This window comes from Hippopotamus amphibius, chromosome 16 (assembly GCF_030028045.1).
Source record: "Hippopotamus amphibius kiboko isolate mHipAmp2 chromosome 16, mHipAmp2.hap2, whole genome shotgun sequence".
In the NCBI taxonomy this organism is placed as follows: Eukaryota; Metazoa; Chordata; class Mammalia; order Artiodactyla; family Hippopotamidae; genus Hippopotamus; species Hippopotamus amphibius.
Genome location: NC_080201.1, coordinates 12,004,067 through 12,029,263, shown reverse-complemented (window position 1 = coordinate 12,029,263; position 25,197 = coordinate 12,004,067). Strand labels below are relative to the sequence as shown.

Genomic DNA, 25,197 nt, shown 5'->3' with positions numbered 1-25,197 from the left:
CACTGTTCGTGCGCAGGCGCAGTACGGAGCTTCGCGGCAGCGGCGGCGTCTAGAGCGTTAGTTAACTCAGGCGTTGGGGCATTGTGCACTAGGCGCTCGCAAGGGGGCAGCTTTTTCTGGCGCTCGCTGTGAGCTATGGCGGAGGCGATGGATTTGGGCAAAGACCCCAATGGGCCTACCCATTCTTCGACTCTGTTCGTGAGGGAGGATGGCAGCTCCGTGTCCTTCTACGTGCGTCCCAGCCCGGCGAAGCGCCGGCTCTCGACGCTCATCCTGCACGGCGGCGGCACGTTGTGTCGCGTGCAGGAGCCCGGGGCCGTGCTGCTGGCCCAGCCTGGGGAGGCGGCGGCCGAGGCCTCGGGCGACTTCATCTCCACGCAGTACATCCTGGACTGCGTGGAGCGCAACGAGAGGCTCGAGCTGGAGGCCTACCGGCTGGGCCCGGCTCCGGCGGCCGACCAGGCCCCGGAGACGAAGGCCGGGGGCGCCGCCGCGGAGCCCGAGCCGCGGCCGCACGCGAGGCGGGTCGTCTTCACGGACGCGGACGACGTGGCCATCTTGACCTACGTGAAGGAACATGCCCGCTCGGCCAGCTCCGTCACCGGCAACGCCTTGTGGAAAGCGATGGAGAAGAGCTCGCTCACGCAGCACTCGTGGCAGTCCATGAAGGACCGCTACCTCAAGCGCCTGCGGGGCCAGGAGCAGAAGTACCTGTTGGGGGAGGCCCCAGTGAGCCCCTCCTCCCAGAAGCTCAAGCGGAAAGCAGAGGGCGACCCCGAGGCGGCTGACGGCGAGGGTGAGGGCTGCTGACGCGAACGTGCGGGCCCTCCGCTGTCACCTGTGTGAGGTGGGGGCGGGGGCGTCTCTCTCCTTCTGTGGGGCGTCGGTGTTGGCGTCTTTGGTAGCATCGCCCAGCCCCGCCCCCTCACCCCCTTTTTGACATCCGGGTAAAATTGCGCCATTTTCTCCCCTCTCTCTTTAATTCGCTTTGCCAATAACTGGAGTATTGCCATGGTCCGATATTCAAAAGGTGTAGAAGGAGTGGGTGGAAAATTCTCCCCCTTTTCCCACCAGCTATCCGGTTTTTTTCCCCAGAGGCAACGGGAAACCAGCTTCCTGGGTATCTTTTCGGGGCTATTTCACAGACTCGTTTTAAAGATTACTTAGGTGTTCAGGTAGATTCAATGTAAGCCATGCCAGACCAGCTTATTTTAATATCTTCGCTTAAGTGAATGCATATTCACATAAGAAGGTTCTCAGTTGGAAGTCGCTCCCTAGTTTCACTCGGGTGAAGTGTGTTTACAACGCAGTTGAACAGAATATTAGGATTCAGGCGTCGTTTGGACACTGTGCATAGCTGTTGAGATGTTTCACTTCTGCTATAGCGGGTATTGACAGCTTAAACCGACAGACCCTTTAAAGAGTCATGCTTCTTCCCCCATTTCCCTTCTTTTTCCTTGTTTGGCTATTCCACACAACAGTTGACGTCTGGGAACGTAAAATCTATTTCTCCTGTTCAGTATGCTTAGTAGGAATTTTTTTTTTTTTTTGTAAAATTGACATTTGAGATTCATTCATTCAGCAGATATTTGAGTGCCAGACACTTATCCTGCTGGGATATAACAATAAATAAAAAACTCCCTCAGTCTTGGAGCTTAAAATGCTAGCTGGGCTTTGTTAAGTGCTATATAAAAAATAAATCAGGGTAAGGGCTGGAGAGGAGGTTGTTTTCCTACAGGATGAGAAGGGAAGGTCCCTATCATAAGCTGATGCTTCAGCAGAGACCAAAGGAAATGAAAACTCAACAGGTGGTTATCTGAGCAAGAGTGTTTCAGGCTTAGGGGTATTAAGTGCAAAGGCCCTGAGGTGGAGTATGGCTAGTGCGTTCTTGGAGCAACAGAGACCAGTGTGGCTGGGATGGAGTAAGCAAGAGGGAGAATTCTTGGAGAGAGGACAGGGCTATGTGTATGGGTGAAGAAGCTGGTAGACCAACTGGAACTTGGGACCCAATTAAGCTGGATTCACCCTATGCAGTGTTTTGATGTTCAGGTATTTAAATTTTAAAAATTAAAAGCATAAAATGACCAGGAGAAAATGTGGATGAGTATCCTTTTTTTTTTAGCTGAGCCATGAGTCTTGCAGGGTCTTAGTACCCTGACCAGGGATCGAACCAGGCCCATGGCAGAGAAAGCACTGAATCTTAACCACTGGACTGCCAAGGAATTACCGAGTATCCTTTTTTTGGGGGGGGGGGGGGGGGGGGGGGTTAAACTGCACTTTATTTGTTACTATAACATTGTCTTTGTTTTTTAACTGACCAACCATAAGCATGCAAAAAGTCCTCTTCTGAACAGAACTGCTTCCATAGCTCCTTGGATATCAGTAAATTATAAAGGTCGTTCAAAAATTATAAAGGTCGTTCAATTTACAGTTCTCCCCTTTATAGCACTTCTAAGCAGTGTGTGAGACACATACCACAGAGGTAGGAAAGACCATCTTTAATAAATTATCTTCTTAGTTGTTGAGGATTTCTGAAAATAAAGCTGAAAAACGCTAAACCATGCCTTTGATGAATCTCAGAAGACCACAGATCTATTGTCTCCTATTGGAAGAATTAGGCCCCTGGAGAGTTCTAGCCTTCATAGGGCACTTGATAACAAGAGCCAGCTGGACTCTGAACACCTGCATGAAGGACACCGAGTATCCTTTTTAATATTTGCATGTTGATAGTTCTGAAACCAGGAAGACTAAGAAAAAATTTTATGTATTTGATTACTTAGAATTTAAATCTGCTCATGATAGAGTGCAAACTGGAAAAATATCCCCAGTACATTGCAACAGAGTGAGTTTCTTTAATGTCCAAAGAACTTGCAGAAGTCAGTAAGTAAAAGAAAAACTAGTAGAAAAATGAGCAAAGGAAATGGAACAGGAAGTTTCCAGAAAAGAAAATAAATGCTAATAAACAAATGCAGAAATATTATTATTAAATAAAAATAAATTAGACCCTGAGGGGACTTCCCTGGCAGTCCAGTGGTTAAGACTCTGTGCTTCCACTGCAGAGGTCACGGGTTTGATCCCTGGTCGGGGAACTAAGATCCCATTAGCTGTAAGGCACGGCCAAACAAACAAACAGAAAATTAGACCCTGAGCAGAGGGCCGGTACAAGCCATGGCTGAACTTCTGACCCATGGAAACTGAAATAAGTGTGTGTGGTGTGTTTTCTAGAAAAGTAAATCAGAGCAAAGCGATGTCATATTTTATCTGTTAGATTGACAATAACAAAATGGGTAATATCCAGAGTTAATTAGGTATATGAAAACAAGCACACTTCTATGTTATTAATAGAAGGAAATCGGTACAATTTCTTGGGAAGGAATTTTGATACCATCTGACAGCATTTAAAATACATGTTCCCTTAAACACGGTAATATTGCCCCTAGGAATTTGTCCTACAGATATACCGCAAGTGTAGAGGAGTACATAGTGAAAAGTAAGTCTCACTGTTCCATACCCCTTCCCCTGCTTCCTCTCCCAGAGGCAACCAGTATTATTGTCCTGTCTATGTCCTTTTTTCTGCTGGTAACACTAGCAGCGTAGACAGAAGTTTGTTCTGCAGTTTGCTTTCTTTTTTTAATTTAATAGATCTTCAAGCTTTTTGTCTGCTCATTGTTTGCTTCATTCTTTTCTTGTTCAGTGCATTGTGTTTCATTATGTGAGCCATAATTTGTTTACACTTTTTACTACAGAAAATTTCAGACATTTACAGAAATAGGAAGAGAATAGTATAATGCACATACCCATCACCCAACTTCACCTGATTATATTTGTGGCCAGTTTTTTCATCTATACCTTTCATGCTGACTTCTGGGATTATTTTGAAGCCAATGCCAGGCATCATCCCATTTTATCTTTTTCAGCATGTATCTCCAAAATATAAGGCTTGTTTTTAAAAATTTATGTAAAATAAAATTGACTTATTTTGATGTACAGTTATGTATTTACATTTTTTTATTGTGGTAAAATATACATTAGATAAAATTCACCATTTTAGCCATTTTTAAGTGTTCAGTTCAATAGCACTAAGTTTGATCACCTTGTGATGCAGTCGTCACTGCCATCTATCTCTAGAGTGTTTTTGTCTTCCAAAACTGAAATTTGTACCTATTAAATACCAACCTGTGCTCTAGTACGTGTGAGAATTTTGTTCCTAGCGTTTCCACACCTTGGCTATTGTGAATAATGCTGCTGTGGTATGGGTTACTAATATCTGTTTGAGACTCTGCTTGCTTGCTTTTTTTATATATTCTCAAAAGTGGACTTGCTGGATCATATGGTAATTATATGTTTAATATTTTAAGGAACTGCCATACAGTTTTCCAGTTAGGTGTTTTCACACATGTACAGATGGTGATGTAACCATCACCAAAATCAGGATACAGAACAGTTCCATCACAAAAAACTCCCTTGTGTTGCCCCTTAGTAGTCAGTCTTAATATTAAATGGAACATAACAGAGTTAAATCCTCAGAGAACAAAGAGTAAAAGGGAAATAGGAGGATGTTTAGCTTTAGGAGGCTCTCTTTTCTGTAGATGGTATGTGGTGGATTGTGGTAGACCTCCCAGATCTATCTTCAGCTGGGAGAGCTCCCTTATCCAAGATTCTGTCATTCTAGGCTAGCATCCAATGACTAATCTGTGCGCAGTTATAATAACATCTTGGCTCCATCGTCCCAACTTGGTCAACTCTGAAGGGTCTTCCTAACTCCAGACTTCTCCATGGTTTTCAGTTGAGGCTTTGTTGGAACTCTTTTACATCTGAACTTCTTTCTGCCCAGTGGACACTCCCTAATCAACACCTGACATGTTAATCTCCATCTCAGAATATGCTTCACAGAGAACCCAATTTATGGCACAGTTTTGTTAATTTGTAAAATCTATAAATACAAAGCAAAAAATGAATTAATCTTGATAAGTATTTTTACTTTACGTATTAGGCCCTAGGAAAATTATCACTATTTTTATTGTACAACTTTTCAGAAGCAAGAGTAGAAACTATTGAACATGCATGTCTTATGTTTTTCTTACCCTTCTGATCAAAAACAGATGTCTTCCAGAAGTCATAATGGTTACTCTGTGTGTGGGTGGGTGGAAGTTGATCAGTTAAGACTGGGAGGGCATGACAGGGCTTCTGGGGACCTGGAGACGTTCTATTTCTTGACCTGAGTGGTGCATATATCAGTATTTTCACTTTTTAAAATTCAGTAAGTGTCACATTTGTGTTAAGTGTGTATCTATATCATTTATATGTTTTTATATATGATAGTTCAATAAAATGTTCATTTGAAAAAAAAACATGTCTTCTAATAGGAAAAAAGTGCAGGCTCACTTCTGGCTTAGAGCTCACAGAGCATTTAGTATATTTTTGGTTTCTGTAAAAAAGGCTAATTCTAATCTGGTGCTGTTCTCTTTGATAGAACCACAGTATAAGAGAACTCCAGACTTCCCTGAAGAAGAATTTGAAAAAGAAGAGATCAAGGAGAATGAAGAAGCAGTCAAAAAGATGCTTGTAGAAGCCACCCGGGAGTTTGAGGAGATTGTGGTATGTTAACTAGATTTAACTCATTTTTCTCCTACACCCATTCTCCTCCTTTGAAATTGATCTTCCCATCTGTCGTTTTTATACACCTGAGGCCCAGAAAGGTAAGAGAGAAATTCAAGATGGAGGAAGAAAATGGAAAGTGGGACTGATCAAGGTTCCAGCATGTAGTTTTTAGTAGGACAATTTAAGGAGGAGGGGAGGGAGAAAGATTGGGGAGAATTATTTTTAAGCAGCATAAAGCATCTCACTTTGAATACTTTCATCTAAAAGTTTTTCTAAGTTAAGACTGCAGATTTATCTTTTTAAAATGTTTTTATTCTTCTCAGGTAAAAGTAATTTTTAAAAGAGGTTAATTTTTTTTATCAAGCAGTTTTAGCTCTTTGTATACTTAGAGGTTTTTTAGAATTTTTTAGCTCTTCCATATTCAGTTAAGTTCTAATACTTTGTTGGAATCCTATATTTAATCACAATTATAGAGAAAGGCAACCATAAAATAATGAGTAATAAAAAAATCCAAATTGTATGTGCATATCTTCTCTAAGAAAGAAAGGGTCTTGTTAATTAACTTTTCTTACTAACGCCAAGAAAAATGGTTATGTGTCAGTCTAAAACAGGAAAATAGTTTAAAGTTCATTTAATATAAAGTTGGTTCATTTTCCATAAATTTTCAGATACTCTCAAAAGCTCTCAAATATGGCCTACTTAGGTCTATTCTAACATAAGATGCTTTGTAATGTGCCTAAATGTAGTGTAGCTTGGAGGCCCTAATATATTCACACAGCAGTGCTTTTTGAGTACTTGTTATGTGGAGCCATTGGTAGCCACTGGGGACGTAGTGATGAGCAAAACATACAATTCCTGCCCTCATGGAGCTTACAATCTGAGAGTGAAGTCACATTTTTAACAAATAATCTAGTGCATACGTGTGTACACATATATGTGTATGTATATACATTTTTCACATTCAGTGTAGCTTCTAATGGTCTGTCAGAATACCATATACATACATGTACATATGTATATATATACGCACACATGGACATCTATATATCCCCCATCCACACTCACACTTCTCCTTACCCTGTCACATACATATATACGTATACACATACGTACATGTATACACACAGCCAACATGAGTAAACGTAAGAAGGAACATTAGAGGAACTGAAGGAAGTCCAGTGTGATTGGGGTGAAAAGGGCAAGGAGGTGGTAGTTGGGAGAGACTAGATATTTTAAGAGTGAGTGTTAATGATTTGGTAATTAGGAATTGTTCATATTCATCACTTTCTCTAGGTGGACGAGAGCCCTGATTTTGAAATACATATAACAATGTGTGATGACGATCCACCCACACCTGAGGAAGACTCAGAAACACAGCCTGATGAGGAAGAAGAAGAAGAAGAAGAAAAAGTTTCTGCACCAGAGGTGGGAGCTGCCATTAAGATCATCCGACAGTTAATGGAAAAGTTTAACTTGGATCTGTCAACAGTTACACAGGCCTTCCTAAAAAATAGTGGTGAGCTGGAGGCTACTTCCTCCTTTTTAGAGTCTGGTCAGAGGGCTGATGGGTATCCCATTTGGTCCCGACAGGATGACTTAGATTTGCAAAAAGATGATGAGAGTACTCGAGATGCATTGGTCAAAAAATTTGGTGCTCAGAATGTAGCTCGGAGGATTGAATTCCGAAAGAAATAATTGGCAAGATAATGAAGAAAAAAGAAGGTTTGTGACCACTGAACTTCAGAGATTTTTACATTGGAACTGACACTCATTTTTCGACCAATGCTGTTGTTCTGTCAGTCCTAGATTTTGTAGCCAAGCAAAGTTGTGTAGGAGGATGAAATAAAAGAAGTTGGATATACTTAGAGCTGTTCCTGGTAATATCAGTTATGAAAGGAAAATGGAAAACAGGTTGGTTTACATAGTAGTAAATGTTTTCTGGAGTGGAATCCCTGCTGTATTGATCACAGGAGCTAGTTGACAGAGTCAGAGGAGGAAAATTAGATGGGTCTTTTTAGAAAGCATGAATAAAGAGCCTCCTATCCTTTGGCAGAAGCTCCTCTAGATTGTGATAGATTCCAAATCAAGAATCTAGAAATGTGGAAAGATTTAATTACAAGGCCTTGAACATGGACTGTCCCAAACCCTGGTATCCCCCCAGTGAACTCTGATTTCTGGGCTGCTTTGAAAATCCCATATTCCTTTTGCCAACTTGTATTTGGGGATGCTGTTCGTTGGCTGTTCTTTTCTTCGAGTCTGTGTCAGTTGTCTCTAGCATGTGTTTCTTTACCTACCGTCCAGTTTTGTTTAAAACACACACAAAACTCTAGAGAGTCTCGAGAAAAGTCTTACTTGGTTACTAGTAATGTGTTTTTATTTATTGAGGATAGTTTTGTGCTAAGAACTGTGTTAGATTTAAAAATTAGAGGATTAATTCCTCTTTGTTGTGTTAATTTCTTTATTGAAAATAAATAGAACTTTGTATTTGAGTCTCCACAAAGTGTTTTCTTTGATTGTATTCACAAAAACCTTCTAGGTATGAAAACCATAAAGAAACTAACATTTTTGGCTCTTAGTAATTAGAACCAAAAAAGAGTTCCATTTTAGAACTAATAGGCCGTTAGAAAGAAGCTGCTGCTTCTGGATGGAGCAAAGAGAAGATCTGTGTCAAGGAGTGTGAAAGATGGCATAACAAGGTGAACTGCTGAGAGTTAAAGGGGAGAGAAGCCAACAAGGAACCGTCTGGTGTGTAACAGAAGGTGTCAGGGCCTGTCCCAGATGCTTCAGCACTCATCATTCCAGCACATGCCACCAACAAGAGTCCTACTGCAAGCACCTGCCTGAGGCTCTGTCTCTGCTTGAAGTGCTGTGGAGTTAATGCCCCTGAGAGCAGCTTTCAGCTAATGATGAATAGGAATCAGAGGATGCATACCCAGCTTCCTTGCTGACCAGAGAAGTGACAACTGAGTATTTGAGTTACCCCTTGAGTGGGGCAATGGTTTCCATGCATGTTTTAGAGGCCACCAGCAGTAGAAAGCAGAGGTATGCCCACAGCAGTATGAATGCACCTGCAGAGCTCTCCTTCTCTTATTTTACACCCCCACTCCCTACTAGTACACCCTGGAATCATCAGTTACACTCACATTCTTTCCTTAGACTCTGCTTCTGGGAGAGCCCAGCCTAAAGCAAAGCATTTAATTAACCTTTTCCTCCTCCTCCTCAGCATGTTGGAAGGAAACCCAGCAGTAACTGTAGTTCACTACAATAGTGATTCTTTTTTTTTTTGGCTGCACCACACGGCATGCAAGATCTTCATTCCCCGACCAGGGATCGAACCCCGCACCCCCTGCAGTGGAATCATGGAATCTTAACCACTGGACCTCCAGGGAAGTCCCTACAGTAGTGATTCTTAAATGGGGCTTGGGAGGGGTTGGGTGGTGGATATTTGTTTAAAATGTGTTCTCCATTGTGATGTGACCCTAGGGTGGTTGAAAATCATTGCTTTAGATATGAAATGGAAATGTCATCTAGCATGTCTATACCTCAATAAAGTTACCACAGCCTATTGGCTTTACAGAGCTAGAAATTCCAGTTTTGTCGGTCATGTGCAAAAGGGTCTAATTTATTGTACCCAGACTCCCAGAAGACATGTTTAAATCAAAACACACACCAACTTCTAGTGCTCATTATAAACCAGTAATTTTCAAATATCTGGTTTTGTAATTTCTCTGGTCATTTCATCTCTTGGGTTGGGATATATGTAGGGAAACAAATTATCAGAAGTATTTTTGGGAGCACAAAACTAAGCAAGGAAAATGAGTTGGATCTTAATGGTTAATGGCATTGAGCTATGGCTGCATCTGCTCCAAAGACGAGCAGTTCAAGTCTTGAAGTTGAGATACTTCTGCCTTGAGATGCCATATTCTTGTTCTTTGGATTTTTTTCCCTTGACTTCATGAGTTTGGCTTTGCTTTTCTGCCTGTGATCTCGGATACATCATCTCTTACTCATTTTAGCTCTCAAATTCTGGGCCTTCTACGCTATTGCCCCTTGGCTCCCCCTTACTGCAGCTTTTGAACTTTTTCTAGGCCTTAAACCACCAAAACTTCATTAGTGGCAGAAACATTCTGTCTTCTCTTTCTCTGCAGCAGTGGGCTATGTATCTGGTATTATTTTTGTCTGTTCCCTATTCCATTTAAGTGGGCACAGTTGAGTTTTAAAGGTTGAAGCTGCTGTTTGAATTGTTATGATCATTTCTTGCTTTTGGACTAATGCTGAATCATATGCCCAGCTGGCTATAGCAACAAGGTGTATTTCATTGCACGTAACAGAAAACCTCTTGAAAGGACTTTAATAAATAAGGGGATTTATGTTTTGCATATACAAGGGTGAGGCATAAATTATCCGCACTCCAGTTATAGTAAAACTTCTGTAAATTCCATACCCAGAGTGTGGATAATATTTGATTCACCCCTATACAAGAGGTCCTGAGGTAGGGTGGCTTTAAGATTCTAGTTTTCTGCTCTGCCATCCTTAATGTGTCCTGTCAGCTGCTCCCCTTGTGGTCGAAAGGTGGCTGCTACAGCTTCAACAGCCGAAGAGGGAGGGTTTCTTCCTAAGTGTCTCCTTTATTGGTGGGCAGCCTTTCTCAGAAGCCCCTCATAGAGACATCTCATTGGCCAGAATTATGGCATGTGCCCCTTCCTAACTCCACCTTAATGCAGGGTAAATGAAATTGACTTAGAGTAATTAAGATCTATACTCCTTGGGCTACAGATTGTGTATCCTTCCTTGGGAATGTGGCCTGAAAGGGGAGGGTGAATACCGAAATAAAAGAGTTTAGGGTCTGCTAAAAACTTCCATTGTATGGACTAGTCACCTTCTTCAGGAGCAAAAATATTCTGCCCAGGAGCAGCATAGTTGGTATCCCTCCAGAGGATAGTGATTTCTGCTCCAGAGGTGAAGTTTGCACTTTGGCCATCACCCAAACAGGCAGTGGACACGACCTAGATCAGGAGTGGCCTGCGAGATGCATGAGCTCATCCATGGCCCTTCCTGTCCAAAGGTTTTCAGCCGCAGGGGTTCCAAGGACTAAGGGACCAGCTTGTTGGGACCCAAGGGGCCTCTAGGAAAAGGTCAATTGCCTTTTATCGGAGGCAGTACTGGGACAGGGCAATCAGATGCTCCAGCCCTGAGCACCAGGCAAGGTTCACTGGACTTGCCACCCTGCACCAAAACCCTGCAGGATCCGTGTTCTCAGCCCTGCTTTCAGGCTGTAGAGGCCTGGACCATGACAACCTTTAAGGTCTCCACTGGCTATGAGCCCAGGGCACATCCACGGTCACCTCAATCTGGTTTAAGAACAGGACGTCTGGTCACACGGTCCATGAAAGGGACATCTGACTCACAGGAGATTCTGAACTGGTCAACCTGCCTCCCTTGATCAGACACTATTCCCTACCTTTTTCTCTAGAGACTTAATCCCACTGCTTGCTTCAGAAATGAAAATTTACCTTTTTCTCTAGAGAAGGTCATCCTATCTGTCTCCCTCCAGAGCCTATAGATAGATGTACAGATACAGAGGAGGGTATGGAGGGGAGCTGTAGAGGCAACGTAGAAGAACAATAGATTTGTATTTCCATAGAATCATACATATGAACATGGAGACACAGATGTGCATATAAATGAAGAAGTAGATTATAGACAGGAATGTATAGTTTTCCCTTCGCAAATAATCAGACTTGTTTTCATAAGTTGGAGAACTGTCCATGTATGTGAAGTACAGGAAAGATACTAGGAGCTCTCATCTGTGGCCACATGAGAATCATCTGGGGGAACAATTTAAAAATCAAACTAGGCATGGTATCAACATGGTCAAATAATTATATGAGGGTTTTTTGGTAGATTTGTGTCACTAATAACCTGCACATATGCATGAGTTTTAACTCCCTAAGTGGTTAATGGAGATACAAGCTCATATTAGGAAAAATAACTTGTGCTGAGTGTAATTTGGCCATAAATACTGATGTTGGTATATTCTGGCACTTGTGCCTCAGCGTATAAAACATCTAGAGAACTCTTGAATGTAATGTACCCAGATACCAGAAGGATGTCCACCTTATGACTATATTTGTGCAAAACTGGTATCTTGGTATCTTTGTAGAATTAGATGTATGTGTACTGATCTTCTTTCAGCACCTTCATATGGAAAGTAAACAAATCAAATATGACAGAAAGCAAATTGATAAAATGAACAAAGAAGTAATTTTTTTAAAGACATTTTTATTCCCAAGGTAAAGCAACATATACCAAAATCTATTTTCAAATTTATGTTTTCAAAAGAAGGGAGAAGACTGAGAATGAGAATGGTTATCCCAGGTTTTAAATTAATGTATAATGTATTTACAATAAGAGGAGAAATTTTGTGGACATGTATATACACATATGCAAAAATATACAAAAAACTAAAGTGGAAATATTAGCATCATTGGACTGTGTTCAGTGATGATATGGTGTTGCTATATAATTTCCTTGTAATTTTTTTGTATGTAAGTAAAAATACACTTCTAAGTGAAGATTACTCAGTATTATGGATTTGTCCTAATCTATTTAATCATTCCCTTAATGACAGATGCTGAGGTAGTAAGTATCTAGTTCCCAATTTAAACCCTCAGAGCTCTGGGAAAAAGCTCACATGAACTCACATCAGGAAGTACAGCATCCCTTCATTTTCTACACAATGAACTAATTTCACGTTTGCCCTCTTATGTTGCCAGGAGGGAAAGAAGTTCTGTGTCCCTCAGACACCTGTTCTCGCCTGAGTTAGGTTGCAGTTTGTGGATTTTCCAGACTATGGAGGACATGATTACAGAGAGAGGAGCATATTTGTCAGTAAAATGTGTTTTTTTCACAAGATTTCAGGAGATGTGTCCACTGCCTAGTGCCCATAGTGCTTCCAGAGGCAGTGTGAAGCTTGGAAACAGTCTTTCACTTAGTGGAGTACAGAAGATAACCACTGCCCACAAGAAAAACGACCTCCGTTTGGGTTTCCAAGGGTTTCCCTCTGCTTTGGTTTTGCCCCTGACAGGATGACTTCCTTATTCATTGTTCTTTAAATTGCTCTGGTCTGCATCAAAAGAAAGGAGGCCTGGATCAGGTTCAGAATGCCATCTTCCTCCTGAAGCTGAAGCCCTGGTGAGCTTTGCAGTGTGTTCAGAAGAGCCTGAAAATTCTGGAGAGTCCTCTTCCTGTGGATCAGGATTCATAAAAGTTTGTACCTTTTACTGACAATCTGTGGATGGCAGGAGTTGACCTAAAGGCTTCTTGAGGTTTCTATATATTGCTGGTGCATTTGGCTGAGGGCATGAGATGGTGCTCCAGCTGACTTTGTGTGCTGTGGCCACCAGTCTGTCTCAGTGGGTCCCTTTTTTGAGGACCCCACTCTGCAGTCAGAGCCTGGCAGCACTCATCCCACCACTGCAGAATGTAAGATATGTCCACCTGGCCTAGATCCTGTGGCAGTTGTTTTTTGTGTTCAGGTTGAGGCTGAGAATAGTCTTTCCAACTGCAGTACTCCCATGTCAGCCTGTTCTTGGTGATCCTGGCGTTCTTGGTATTGGGGCCAGAGAGAATTCTGAGTATCTGGGTCTCCTCCCATAGGCAGCAGCACTGGCACATAATTTCCAAGTATTAGAGTGGAGGGAGACTTCTCTCCTCCCTGCACAGCCTGCATGGGCTGCATCATGACACTCTGTCCTTGGCTCACACAAGGGACAGAGGATACGTGGGATGGGAGAAGAACAGGTAGAAGTGGTTGGTTCTTGCTGAAAGAACTGGAGGAGGGAAAATGATGAGATCTGCCTGGGAGAGTGCACAGGTCAATTTTGTGCTGCTGAACTGTCAGACCAGGTCTCCCATTTGGGCCATCCACCAATGAATTCACAGGCTCACTTTTGCTCTGCCCAGGGTACAGAGATCTTGGGTCCTGAAATCACATCTACATGAGAAAAAAGGAGACATGGACATCATAAGAGAAGAGATTCTGGCTCTGTTTTCAAACTATGTAAAGCAAAGCACCTGTTATAAAGGCCCAAATCTCAAGATATCTGTATCTATATATCTATATCTGAAGTTAATTGCCCTGGTTCATGTGTCCAGTATGTATGTATATGTACATATGTGTGTGTGTGTGTATATGTGCATATGCATAAATATGTGTGTGTATGTATATATACACATACATACAAACACATAGATTTAGGTCATAGCACATTTACCACTCAACTGTAGATGAATTGAAACTCTGGCAGAAAAGGCATATGCTCTAGGATCCACCCTTCAATTTCAACAATGGATCAGGGAACAAGGTCTCTTGACCAGGTTGACATTTTTCTCCTCTTCATCTGTGTATGCACAGGAATACATATCTTGTAAGCATGTGTATACATCTGAATAAGGGTTCATAAACACAAATAAGTGTTTTTGAGGGTCATTGTGCTGATAGAACTATGAACAGGCTTCCTAGTCATGAGCATTGAATGTATACTGAACCTCTATTCCCATAACTTAGGAGCAAGAAGGTGCTAATGAAGGTGCTTTTGTTCCCCAATTTGACTGTTTGTCATTTTTTTTGGGGGAGGTGTTAAAAATGGGGGAAGGAGAGGTGGGCAGGATTCTAGTTGGTAGAAGCCAGGAATGCTGAAAAACACTATACCAGGTACGGACTGCCCCTCCCAGGACAGAGTTATCTGGCCCAAAATGACAACAGTGCCAAGCTTTAGAAAACCTAACAGAGTGTTCTCAGAATAGGCATTAACTTTCACATTTTCCCACAGTTTGCTGCTGCTGATTCTGAATAGATGCACCACTGACAATTTGATTAGAAAATTCTTCCTTTTGCAGGAATGTGACTTGCAATGCTGGGTGTTTACTATCCCGTGCCTTTGTCCTTGGTTACTGTGATAATCTAGGTTAGTCAAGGTTTTCCAGCAACCACTCGGGCTAACATCATTTAATGGGTAGGGATATTTGCTGCCATAGACAGAAAACTTACTTGAATCCTCGATTCTGAAATGCCTGTTTGGCTAGTGTTTTCCTGGTTGCAATATCAAGGAATTGGTTCCTCTCGAAGGCTTGAACTAGGATGTTTGATTGAGTTCTTGGGACAGATGTCTGGTCTTGTGTGGCTCCTTTTGGTAAGTATTCTAAGAGAGAACACAGGGACAAAAGGCAGGGGCGTGGTTAGGACAGTTTTTGCATTCAAGCTGGAAACTCAAACTTGAGAAGATAGTGCTGACCTCTTACTCCCTCTGAATCCCCGTGAGATAACAGAAGAGGAGGATGTTGCCCTCTTAGAGCAATAGGACCAGTAAGTCCAAAGCCTTGCTTGCTCAGCCACCTGTGGGACCATGCTTATATTGTTGACCCTAGGTTACCCAGAACAAGCTGTGACTGACTCCAAAACTAAGGATTCTTTGTGGAGAATTTGGGCACAACATGCAGAATTGATTCCCCTCTCAATGGGACCCACTGATGAACTGCGTTTGGACTGGTGGGTTCTTACCTTGAGTGTAAGCCTGAGGCTGGTTCTGTCCATGGATTTGGTCTTTTCCTAAGGAGGAGCTGAACCCCAATCATCTCTGTCTTGCTCTCTGGTTTTTAAACCAAATCTGAGTGGGAAAAGAAGACGTGAAAATCATGTAACTCAGTCTCTCATTCCAAATATCAATGCAATTAAACAAAACTAATTGATCAACTGCTCTTGGGATAATATCCCTAAGAGAAAGACAGTGTATTCTGGGAATGATGCTATTATTAGCATACAATTCAGGACAGTACACAATCTGCTCTCACATTAGCATTTCTTGTATGGTCATCCTCAGGGTATCCAAAATAAATTTCCCTGATTTAAGAAACACTGTTAGTTCTCTCAAAGGAAATCAGTCTCTCTCTCTCCCCCTTGTGTAGCATCAACTCTTCATTAGAAATACCATTTCATAATACACAATACATACAGAATTCATCTTAGAGAAGAATTTCTTTATGTAGGGCAGAAGAATTAGCCATAGTCAAGAGCTGGACCAACTCATCCACACTTCCTCTTATTTATTTCATCCCATAGTCAGCAATAGATAACAAGACTCCTAGGGATCCCATACATCTTGCTTTAAAACTATTATCACTAACATAACCGATTGTATTCTGCTTGTTTCCTCATTACTGGAGTCAGCATTGCAGTGTACTTTCTAATTATTTCTGTTTTATTTTGATAATTTGATAATTCATGATAAGATTAGGGTGTCAGTGATAACCAATATCTGATGAACCACTCATATCTCAGGCATTGTGCTAAAAGATTATTTTCTGTTCTTTAATTAATCAAATTATTTTCCAATAAGAAGTCTTAAGCCCAAGTGGAAACTGGAAATTAAGAAGTTAGTGAACACAATGGCAGACCCAACCTCCTCCTACGTTGTTTCCTGGACTTGCCATCCTCTACCTCAAATCAAATGGGCCTAGTACCTCTCATGCAGCCAATCACTAGATATTCCTCCAAAGTACACTTTAGTACTGAGATTTGGGAAAACTCTGTTTTCTACACCTAAAACAAATGAATTAAGAAAAGAGGAAATTTTCTTCTCCCCAGTGTCCTTTCAGACTGAAACCCTTATAGCCAGTGACTTATTGGATACTATTTGATGCAAAAATCTGAACTCATTATTTTCCTCTAAAAGCACCTTTTTTATTGACCTTTAATGGTTTCAGTACTGTTTCAGTTGGTATAATGGTATTATTTACAGCTATCCCTTTGCTGACAGAAGAATCCAACTTATTTTTACATCAGTAGTTCTATTCAAAATAATACAATATGAGATTTTATTTCATACACTCTTGTGTATGAATCACATTTCAGATGTTAGTTAAAAAAAAAGAAAAAACTAGCCTGAGAATTGGGCATTTACATGAGTGCTTATTACCCCACAGTTTTCTCATAATTACGTATTAATCATTATTTTGCAGTATATATTCCAACACTTAATGATAACATCACTATCATAGTGATTCAATTTCCTATATTCTCTAAATCTCAAAAGTTGCTTTAATTATCGCCTATTGGGAGAGCTTGAAACAGTATATTCTTTCCTCCAAGAGCGAATACACCCAACCAACTGGTAAAAGAAGTAACAGAGGTTTCTACCATTGGTAACAGAGGCAATTCTTGTTTTTATTTTGTTTTAAATATTATATAACAGGAAAAGCCTTTTGGGAAACATATGCAGCATAAGAGAATTGCCTGCCAGTGCTAAGCCTAGCCTTTCTCTTTACCTTGAACCTGACAGATAATGAAATAGAAACCTGATATTTACCTGAATTTTAGATTCTGGAATGCCAGTTTCCTTGGCCAGCTGTTTCCTGGTTGCTTTTTCAGGGTAAGGGTCATGTTCAAACCATACTTGGAGGATATGCTTTTGACCCTGGTTGTAAATAATGTTGCCTAGCCAGGTTTCTTTTTGTAGTATGTCTGATGAACAAAAAAATGGGGAGAAGTATGAAGGATATGTTTGTGGATTAAAAACTGCGTGTAAGCATATATCATGTTTATCTCAGGTCGAAAGTCTGTAGATCCAATGATTGTTCAATATTTTTACTTTAGGGATATACCTAAAGTCATTCTAAAGTGGAGACAGGAATTCCTTGGCGATCCAGTGATTAGGACTTCGAGCTCTCATTGCTGGGAGCCCGGGTTCAGTCCCTGGTTGGAGAACTAAGATCCTATAAGCCATGTGTTGTGGCCAAAAGGGAAAAAAAAAAAAGATACATATAGGTCAGATATATGTATAATAGAATAAATGACAATCTGTCATCTGAGTTACCACAGGAAGAAGTTACTAGAAATCCAGAAAATTACATGCAAAGAAAATAGGAAAATAAATGGAAATAAATGAATTAACATATAAAACATTAAAAGTATAAATAAAATACACAAAAACTGATATTTTGTGATAAAATACATTTAAATAAATATAAAATGTTAAATTACTAGATATAAACTAAACGTAAAATATTGTGTATTCCATATATATTTGTCTCATATTTGAAATTCCAGTCTCTAACTTCAAAGCACCCATCAATCCCCTGACACAAATTATCACAGCAAAACAACTCCTGCTTCAACAATCTATTCCTCTAATCATAATTGTGATTTTACTTTTTATAAATTCTGGAAACTCTGGAAAATAAACAAAGTGTGTGGCATTATCAAAGAAGAGAGCAAAACGCAGATGGGAATTTACCACTTGCAGTGCTGTTTGAATCCATCTTGGAAAGAGGCATCCGGATTCTGCAGAGATGAGTGGACAACTGAGCACTTCCCCAAGACACAGGATTTATAAACACCCAGAGCAACTCCCCCATTTCTTAAATACCCTCCTATTTAACCCCTTCATTAAATATTTAACACTGTTCAGAAGAAACTTGAAGTAATCAGATTAAGAGGAAATACAGAGTCTACCAGATTCTAATTTTGCATCTATCATAGTGCCTTTCCAAATAGGACTTAGAATCTGTGCTTTCTAGTTTATATAGTACACATGTATGCACAAATATGCTTTGTTCTCTATAATTTCTAGTACTCTTGTTTCTTCATTATTTTGGCTTGATGATATTATTTTAATATTACATGGATATTCCTGTTCACTTTGTGTTCTTCCTGTTTTCCTTAGCTCTTACCAAAATGTATTTCTTTCCATCATTGATAGTAGGGTTTATATGTTATCTTGGCTATTCTATACTCCACAGTTATTAAAACCCCCCCACTAATTCTAGGTGTTGCTGTAGTCTGTAAATTGATTGAACTATGTCATCAATGGGATTTAAGTAAAGGAGATTATCCTTGATGATCTGGATGGGGCTGATGCAATCAGCAAAAAAAACGTCTTAAGAACAAATCTGGGTGCATTCCTGAAGGAAAAGAGATCATGCCTGTGGACAGCAGCTTTATCTCCTGCCAGACTTTCAGCCCACCCTTCCAAAGGGCCTACCCTAGAAATCTCATTCTTGCCTAGCCAGCCGCCTACAATTGTATATGCCAAATCCATTCAATAAATGTCTTTATTTGTGTATGTGTATGTGTGTGTGTACACACACAGTATGTATATAACTTCACTAGTTCCTTATGTGACTTGAGTTTAGAATGCTACTGATTGTGTTTCTCTGGTTGAACACTAAATGATACAGATGTTGGTACTGAAATGGAACGGGACCCTGTTGGGCTCTTGGGCAAGGAAGCCTTTCAAACAGTTGCTAATCAGGGAAGGAAGTAAATGCAGAGACCACGGAAGAGCAGCCAAGAAACAATAGTGCGGCCTTGGGGCAGGGTCCTGGTTCCTTCAAGGGATACACACAACAATATCTTTGAGCTCTTTATAGAACTCAAACCCCCAACAAATGGAAGATGTTAGCAGTCTTCATTCCAGATTTAAGGAATCAAAGAAGCTCTTCAAGAGACCATTTGAGGCCAGATTAAAGGAGTGCAGGCCCTGCACACACCTAATCCTTATCAACAACCCCACCCTTGAACCATTGCTATAAAACTTCTCACCAAATTCTCCTGGGTTGGGACACTCAGTTTTTCAGGGCATGAGCCAGCTGTATCCCTCTTTGCCTGGCAAAGCAATAAAGCTATTCTTTTTTACTTCACCCAAAACCCTTTCTCTGAGATCCAGTTTGGCACTGGTGCACATAGGCTGAGCTTTTGGCATCAGTACTGGAGGTACTTCTATATGAGTAAACTCTTATATGTTTGTATGTATCATATATACATATATATATACACACACAGATATATATATATATATACACACACACAGATATATATATATATATACACACACACAGATATATATATATATTTGGTCAGTGATAAGGCAAAGAACTAAAACCATCTGAAGTAGTTGCTGAAGACAAAGGAAATATGAACTGGTAGTGGACGTGTTGCAGGAAAGGGGATCCCTTTCAGGGCCTGAGAGTGGGTGCCGAGACCAGCTCGGCGACTCGAGGTGGGTGACGGGTGCCGCAAGCTTGAGGAAAACACAGACACAGACTGAAGAGAAAGATGGGACCGGGGGACTCAAGACCTCTAGGATCAAGAGCCTTGCTGACTCATCCCACGTTGCTTTTATTGGTGTCTCGGCTAACACTCCCAGGTTAATCCCATAAACAATCAAAGGCCTCACATGACTGGGGCAATTATCTTTGTTTGCCTCCTGGGTCCGATTTGAGCAGGTGTGGATCTGAGCTGGGCGTGGAGAGCAAAACAGCCCTGGGGGCAGGAGACCTCTCTCAGATATTAGGGGTCTGTGCCCCACCCCTGTTGGCCCCTCTGTGACTGTGCCTGTCTTAGGTTGTTCCTCCCTTGAGGAATCTTACCCGTCTCTGGCTAACCAGTCATCCTCCAGGGCCAAACAGGGTGATATAAGGAAGGCTCTATGCACCACCCCTGTTGGCCCCTCTGCTGCTGTGCCTGTCTTAGGTTGTTCCTCCTCTGAGGAATCTTACCCGTCTTTGGCTAACCAGCCATCCTTCAGGGCCAAACAGGGTGATATGAGGTGTGCAGTGAGAAAGGGGCTGCGCCCCCTAGAGACGGCCAGCCCTCTGCCTATGCCCCCATAGTCTCCACGCCCCGCACCCTCAGCTCCTCCGCTGCTCAAGCAGGACATTCTGAATCCCATCGCTCGGCCCACATACTTTAACATTTTCAAGGTTTCAGAAAGGCTCCTGAATGTCTTCCCACAAGTGGGCTCTTGTCTAACACTTGGAAATGAATTGTCCAAGGAGACACACATGCTGACAAAGCAAAAGACTTTATTCGGAAGGGGCACCTGGGTGGAGGGCAGAAGGGTAAGGGAACCCAGGGGAACTGCTCTGCCATGTGGCTCACAGTCTCAGGTTTTATGGTGATGGGGTTAGTTTCCAGGTTGTCTCTGGCCAGTCATCTTGATTGGCCCATACTTGGTCTGACTCAGGGTCCTTCCTGGCGGCGCATGCATCTCTCAGCCAAGATGGATTCCAGCACAAGGGCTTCTGAGAGGTTGGCAGGACATATTGTCTGCTCCCTCCTCCTTTTCTTCCTGGTTACTTTTATAAGACATAGTATGGGCTGGCATCTCCTTCCTCCTTTCAGCTCCTCCTGAATTTCCTGGTTAGTTTTTGGAGGCAGCACTGCATTCTTTATCAGGACCTCCTGTTGTGAGACAACTCAGGCAAGCGGTTATCATCGTGCCTGGCCAAGGCGGGCAGTTTTGGTTAGTGGTTCCCTAGCAGAATAAAATAGTTAAAAATACCAGCTATCACCATGTGACCATTTGCATAAATGAGGATATACTAATTATGAGGATTGCATTATGAATATGTTTGTATGAATATTAACAAAATATTTTGCTTTCTTCCTGCTGTTATTGCCTGATTATCCAATATAAGATGTGTTCATAATAGTTAACATTAAATCACCATATTTAAGGTGCATCGAAGAGGATTCATGTCACCCAAGGATGCTGCATCCTCTTTGGGGAAAGGATTTGCATGTTTCTATGGTAGGGAGGATAGTTGTACCATATTAGGCAGAAATATCACTTTGTTATTGTCTTTATTTGGAAATTATTTATGGTTTCAGGAGATGTGTATGGTTTCTAGGTTGACAAGGTGTGGACAGAGATGGTCAATTTTGTGTCAGTATGGCTAGGGCTACAGACCCTAGTAGTTTAAACACTCATCTAGATGTGTCTGTGAAGGTATTTTGTAGATGTGATTAAAAGTCCATAATCCCTTGACTAAGGGAGATTATCCTATATAATATAGGTGGGCCTGAGTCAATCAACTGAAAGGCCAAAAGGACTAAGTGAAGGCTTCACTGAGAGGAAGAAATTCAGCCTGTTGATAGATGCATCAGCTCATGCCCAAGAGTGCCAGCCTGCCCTTGGATTTTGGACTTGCCAAGGCTTCTTTACGCTCACATGAGCCAATTCCTTGCAATAAATCTCTACATGTACACTGGTTCTGCTTTTCCAGTTGAATATAGTCATCTGATACAGTTATTAAATTGTTTATTTTGAAGTGATGACATTAACAAGAAAAAAGTATATATGTGGGTTTGTTATGGGGCCAGGCCATGGGTGATGGAAAAATTTATTGAATCCTGGAAAGAGGGCAACTCACATTTTGCTGCTGTATATTTTTTGGTAAATCTCTGTCAGCTGTGAAAAACTGGAAGGCAGAAAATGTGACACTCTGCTTTGACCTAAAGACAACAGACTATCTCTATCAAGACTCATGTGCTCTTGGCCACTATGGCCTTGGGAACATCTAGAAAGAAATGAGCTCAGAAAGAAATGTGTTCCTTAACAGGAAGAAGGGAAGGGAATAGAAAGAATGCATGAACTGCAAGAGAAGGTGTACAGGTAGACTTTATATCATTTATATGAGGAAATACAAACTTTGGGACATATTTTCTAACAAAAAAATTACACAGTTAAGAGAAGCAAAAGTCAAACTTGGGTTGTTGCTTAAAACCTTTGGTTTAAAGCAGTGATTGCATTAAAATGTTTACCAATCATTCTTCTATTATTTAAGAAAGCATTACTATGAACTGCCACCAAAAAAAATGTGCTTTTGCCACAGACACCGATAAGCTTGAGATATTTTAGTTGAGATGAGAAACAGAAAAATTTGGCATAATGACTTGGGGATGAGCTAATTGCACCTGGAAATAGATATAATCGGATAGGTTAATTGGTCTTTAATTGTGTGGGTTTCCCTTTGTGGACATGTATGTATGAGATTACCAGAAAATTCACATGCTTTAACTAAAAGAAACTTTGTTTGGATAAAAACAATATTTTGTGCACTGTACCTCCTCATATTATACCCAGATGGTAAAACCCTCAAAGAGCTATAGTCTGTAATGCCCCTACAAATGAGACCAAGCAAGATAAGGGACATCCAAGGATCTGGTGGGATAGGGACTTCATCTAGGATCAGACATTGACCTAATTAGGGGGAAAACATCCTCAGCTAAAGGGATCTCTTCCTCAAAACATCCCCCCAGCTGAATCTTGCTGCTGCTGCTACGTTTCAATGGGTGCAGTTTCCCTCCTCTTCTTCCATATCATGAGAGAATATCACATTGATCCCATCCATGTTCCAACTGACTCATAGCATGGGCTTTTGTTCTTTGATATTTTGATGAAGAAGAGTTATATCTGGATCTTTCAGCTGCTTTGAGTGTGAACGGAGGGGATGGACTTTGAGTCCTAACTGTGTTTGGAAAAATCTTTCATACTGTGCCTGGTGGAGAAGGGTAAGATTATTTTGTGTACTTTAGGGATAGAAGCTAATAATTTTGACCAAATAGATGGACTGCAATATATTTTATAGGGACTGGATATTTCATGACACCTGCCCAGTCAGGCCATGTCTTCCAAAAGGATTATACTTTCCAAATTATTGGTTTCAGTCTTTGACTTGTGATTTCTTTCAGCCAGTGAAACATGAGTGGATTTAATGAGGCAGCGTGTGCCATCTCTGAGCAGAATCCTCCATCTTTGGGGCCATTGTTCTCTTCTCACTACCATGAGCCTTCTTGGTCCTAGATAATGATACCATTAACCTGAATCCCAGAAGGATAAGTGACAAATAGTCTTCTGTTGAGGTGAGTCATTAGTGTTTAAGGTCACTTATTATGATGACATAATTGAGACTAAGGTGATGGATAGACAGATTTGCTTTTTGTAATTTTAAGTTCTGTGACCAGGTTGTCATTTTTTAAAGAAGCAATTATCTGAATATTTCCAGAAACTGATTTGTTATAATTTTGTTTTATAGCCTCCCCCAATCCCGCTTTTTTTCTTTTTGTTGTTGTTGTTTTTTAATTTTTATTGAAGTATAGTTGATTTACAATGTTGTGTTACTGTCTGCTGTATAGCAAAGTAACCAACCCCACTTTTTTATCAACTGCAGTAAATTTTTGTGGAATTTAGAAGGGCACAGTGGTTAAGAATTTGTCTGCCAATGCAGGCGACACGGGTTTGAGCCCTGGCCCAGGAAGATACCACATGTGGCGGAGCAACTAAGCCCGTGTGTCACAACTATTTAGCCCATGTGCTGCACTTACTGAAGCTCACATGCCTGGAGCCCATGCTCCGCAACAAGAGAAGCCACCACAATGAGGAGCCCACTCACCACAATGAAGAGTAGTTGTAGGTCCAGCACTGTTGTGTGCAAGTTCAAGACAGCCTCTCAGTTCTAGCTTCATAGCCTTGAGCTGGAGCCAAATGCACCGAGAATGGCTGCCACAATAAGTATTCTCACTGAATAAGCCTGTCTTCTGACTTCCAATCCAGCTGCAAGTTAGGTGCCAATTTCACCTCAGTCGGAGATAAGTCACCATGGATAGATGAAGCCACGGATGGGAGAACATCAAGACCATGTTCGATGACAGCAGACTCAAACAGACAAGTTCACTGGAAAGAGGCCTCAGCAGCTGTGAAAACAGCCAGGGGCACTGACACTCCAGCCTGAACTGGAAACCCACCACCCACCACCCACCACCCATATACCCAAGATCCTGTGGAGACACAATTTCAGAGCCTCCCAGGCCACCTCATCATCACCCACAGCGCAGCTTGCCTGGATGGCAGACGCCAGGATGTGCAGTACTCCGGTGATCCCTGCGCTAAGCTGCTTTCAGGAGGGGCTACCCCTGCATATTTACTGCATCTCTAGGTTTCTCCCCATGGCCTTCAACCTCTGTCCCAGGAAGTACAACACGACACTGAATGGTAAGCCTATGACACCTCTGACATGGAAGCAGGAGGGGCCTTGGGCTCAGGTCCCGTGCATTTGGCTCAAAGAAGACCCAGCAAAGGTGCCATGTTTTGGGGGCCTCAGAAAGCAGGGGCGGCCAAGGACCAGCCTTTGAGGCAGCCATAGTCACCCGGCATCTCCCTGCGTTGCTCATGTTCTCATGATGCTGTCCTCTGCCACACAGAGATGGCAGATGTTCCAGAAGCCCAGGCGGCAGCAGCCCTGAGTCCCTGGAAGGCTCTGAGCAGCCCAGGAGGAGTCGCCTGGGCACACTGTCCGCAGGTCACCACTGAAGGACAGCACGCTCTTGGCCCTGGGCTGCTGCCCTGCTGGGTGTTCTGTCCCTCCACCACCCACTGCCTGCCCGCAGCTCCTCTGTGTTGGACTTTTGGCCCATGATGCAGAACAGGGGAGCGTCACCAAGCTGAACAGCACTTCCCGCAGGAGTATGGGGTGGGGCTGGTGGCAGCAGTGACATGGTTCAGTAGCTAGACTTTCTGAGCAAGGGCAGCTCCACCTACTGCTTCAATTCACCTGTATGGCTGCTGTGGACAAACAAACCTTAGGTGGATGGGGCAGTGGAGTTGAGCCACAGTTTCTGTAATGAGGGTGACCAGTGGCCCGCATGGCCCAGCCGCTACAGGAGGAGAAGGGGAGGGCATCTTCCCAGCCGGAATTTTCCTGATGGCCCCACCCCAGTCTGCAGTGGCTGAAGGGATTTGTTCTGACCCTTTCCAG

The 25,197-nt window shown here is 42.0% G+C and overlaps 2 protein-coding genes across 2 annotated transcripts; one reads left to right on the top strand and one right to left on the bottom strand.

Annotated features, from left to right (window-relative positions):
• The first annotated feature begins 10 nt into the window (after nt 1-10).
• Nucleotides 11-8,090, top strand: TERF2IP (TERF2 interacting protein). The gene is made up of 3 exons (XM_057711760.1): nt 11-796; nt 5,474-5,598; nt 6,895-8,090. Exons 1-3 carry the CDS (start codon nt 136-138, stop codon nt 7,294-7,296), a joined length of 1,188 nt encoding a protein of 395 aa, XP_057567743.1. The 5' UTR covers nt 11-135; the 3' UTR covers nt 7,297-8,090.
• A 4,843-nt stretch (nt 8,091-12,933) lies between these two features.
• On the bottom strand, nt 12,934-24,937 carry DUXB (double homeobox B). The gene is given in 7 exon segments (XM_057710813.1): nt 12,934-13,161; nt 13,163-13,597; nt 14,654-14,685; nt 14,688-14,804; nt 15,239-15,269; nt 16,968-17,122; nt 24,817-24,937. Coding segments are annotated over 7 exon segments (1,119 nt in total).
• Nucleotides 24,938-25,197: the final 260 nt, after the last annotated feature.

What these genes read in the sequence shown, in the direction of transcription:
- TERF2IP (XM_057711760.1), top strand. Translation starts at nt 136, where the DNA reads ATGGCGGAGGCGATGGATTTGGGCAAAGACCCCAATGGGCCTACCCAT. An exon ending in CGAGGCGGCTGACGGCGAGG is followed by an intron (nt 797 to 5,473) that starts GTGAGGGCTGCT and finishes TCTCTTTGATAG; the next exon opens with AACCACAGTATAAGAGAACT. An exon ending in GGGAGTTTGAGGAGATTGTG is followed by an intron (nt 5,599 to 6,894) that starts GTATGTTAACTA and finishes CACTTTCTCTAG; the next exon opens with GTGGACGAGAGCCCTGATTT.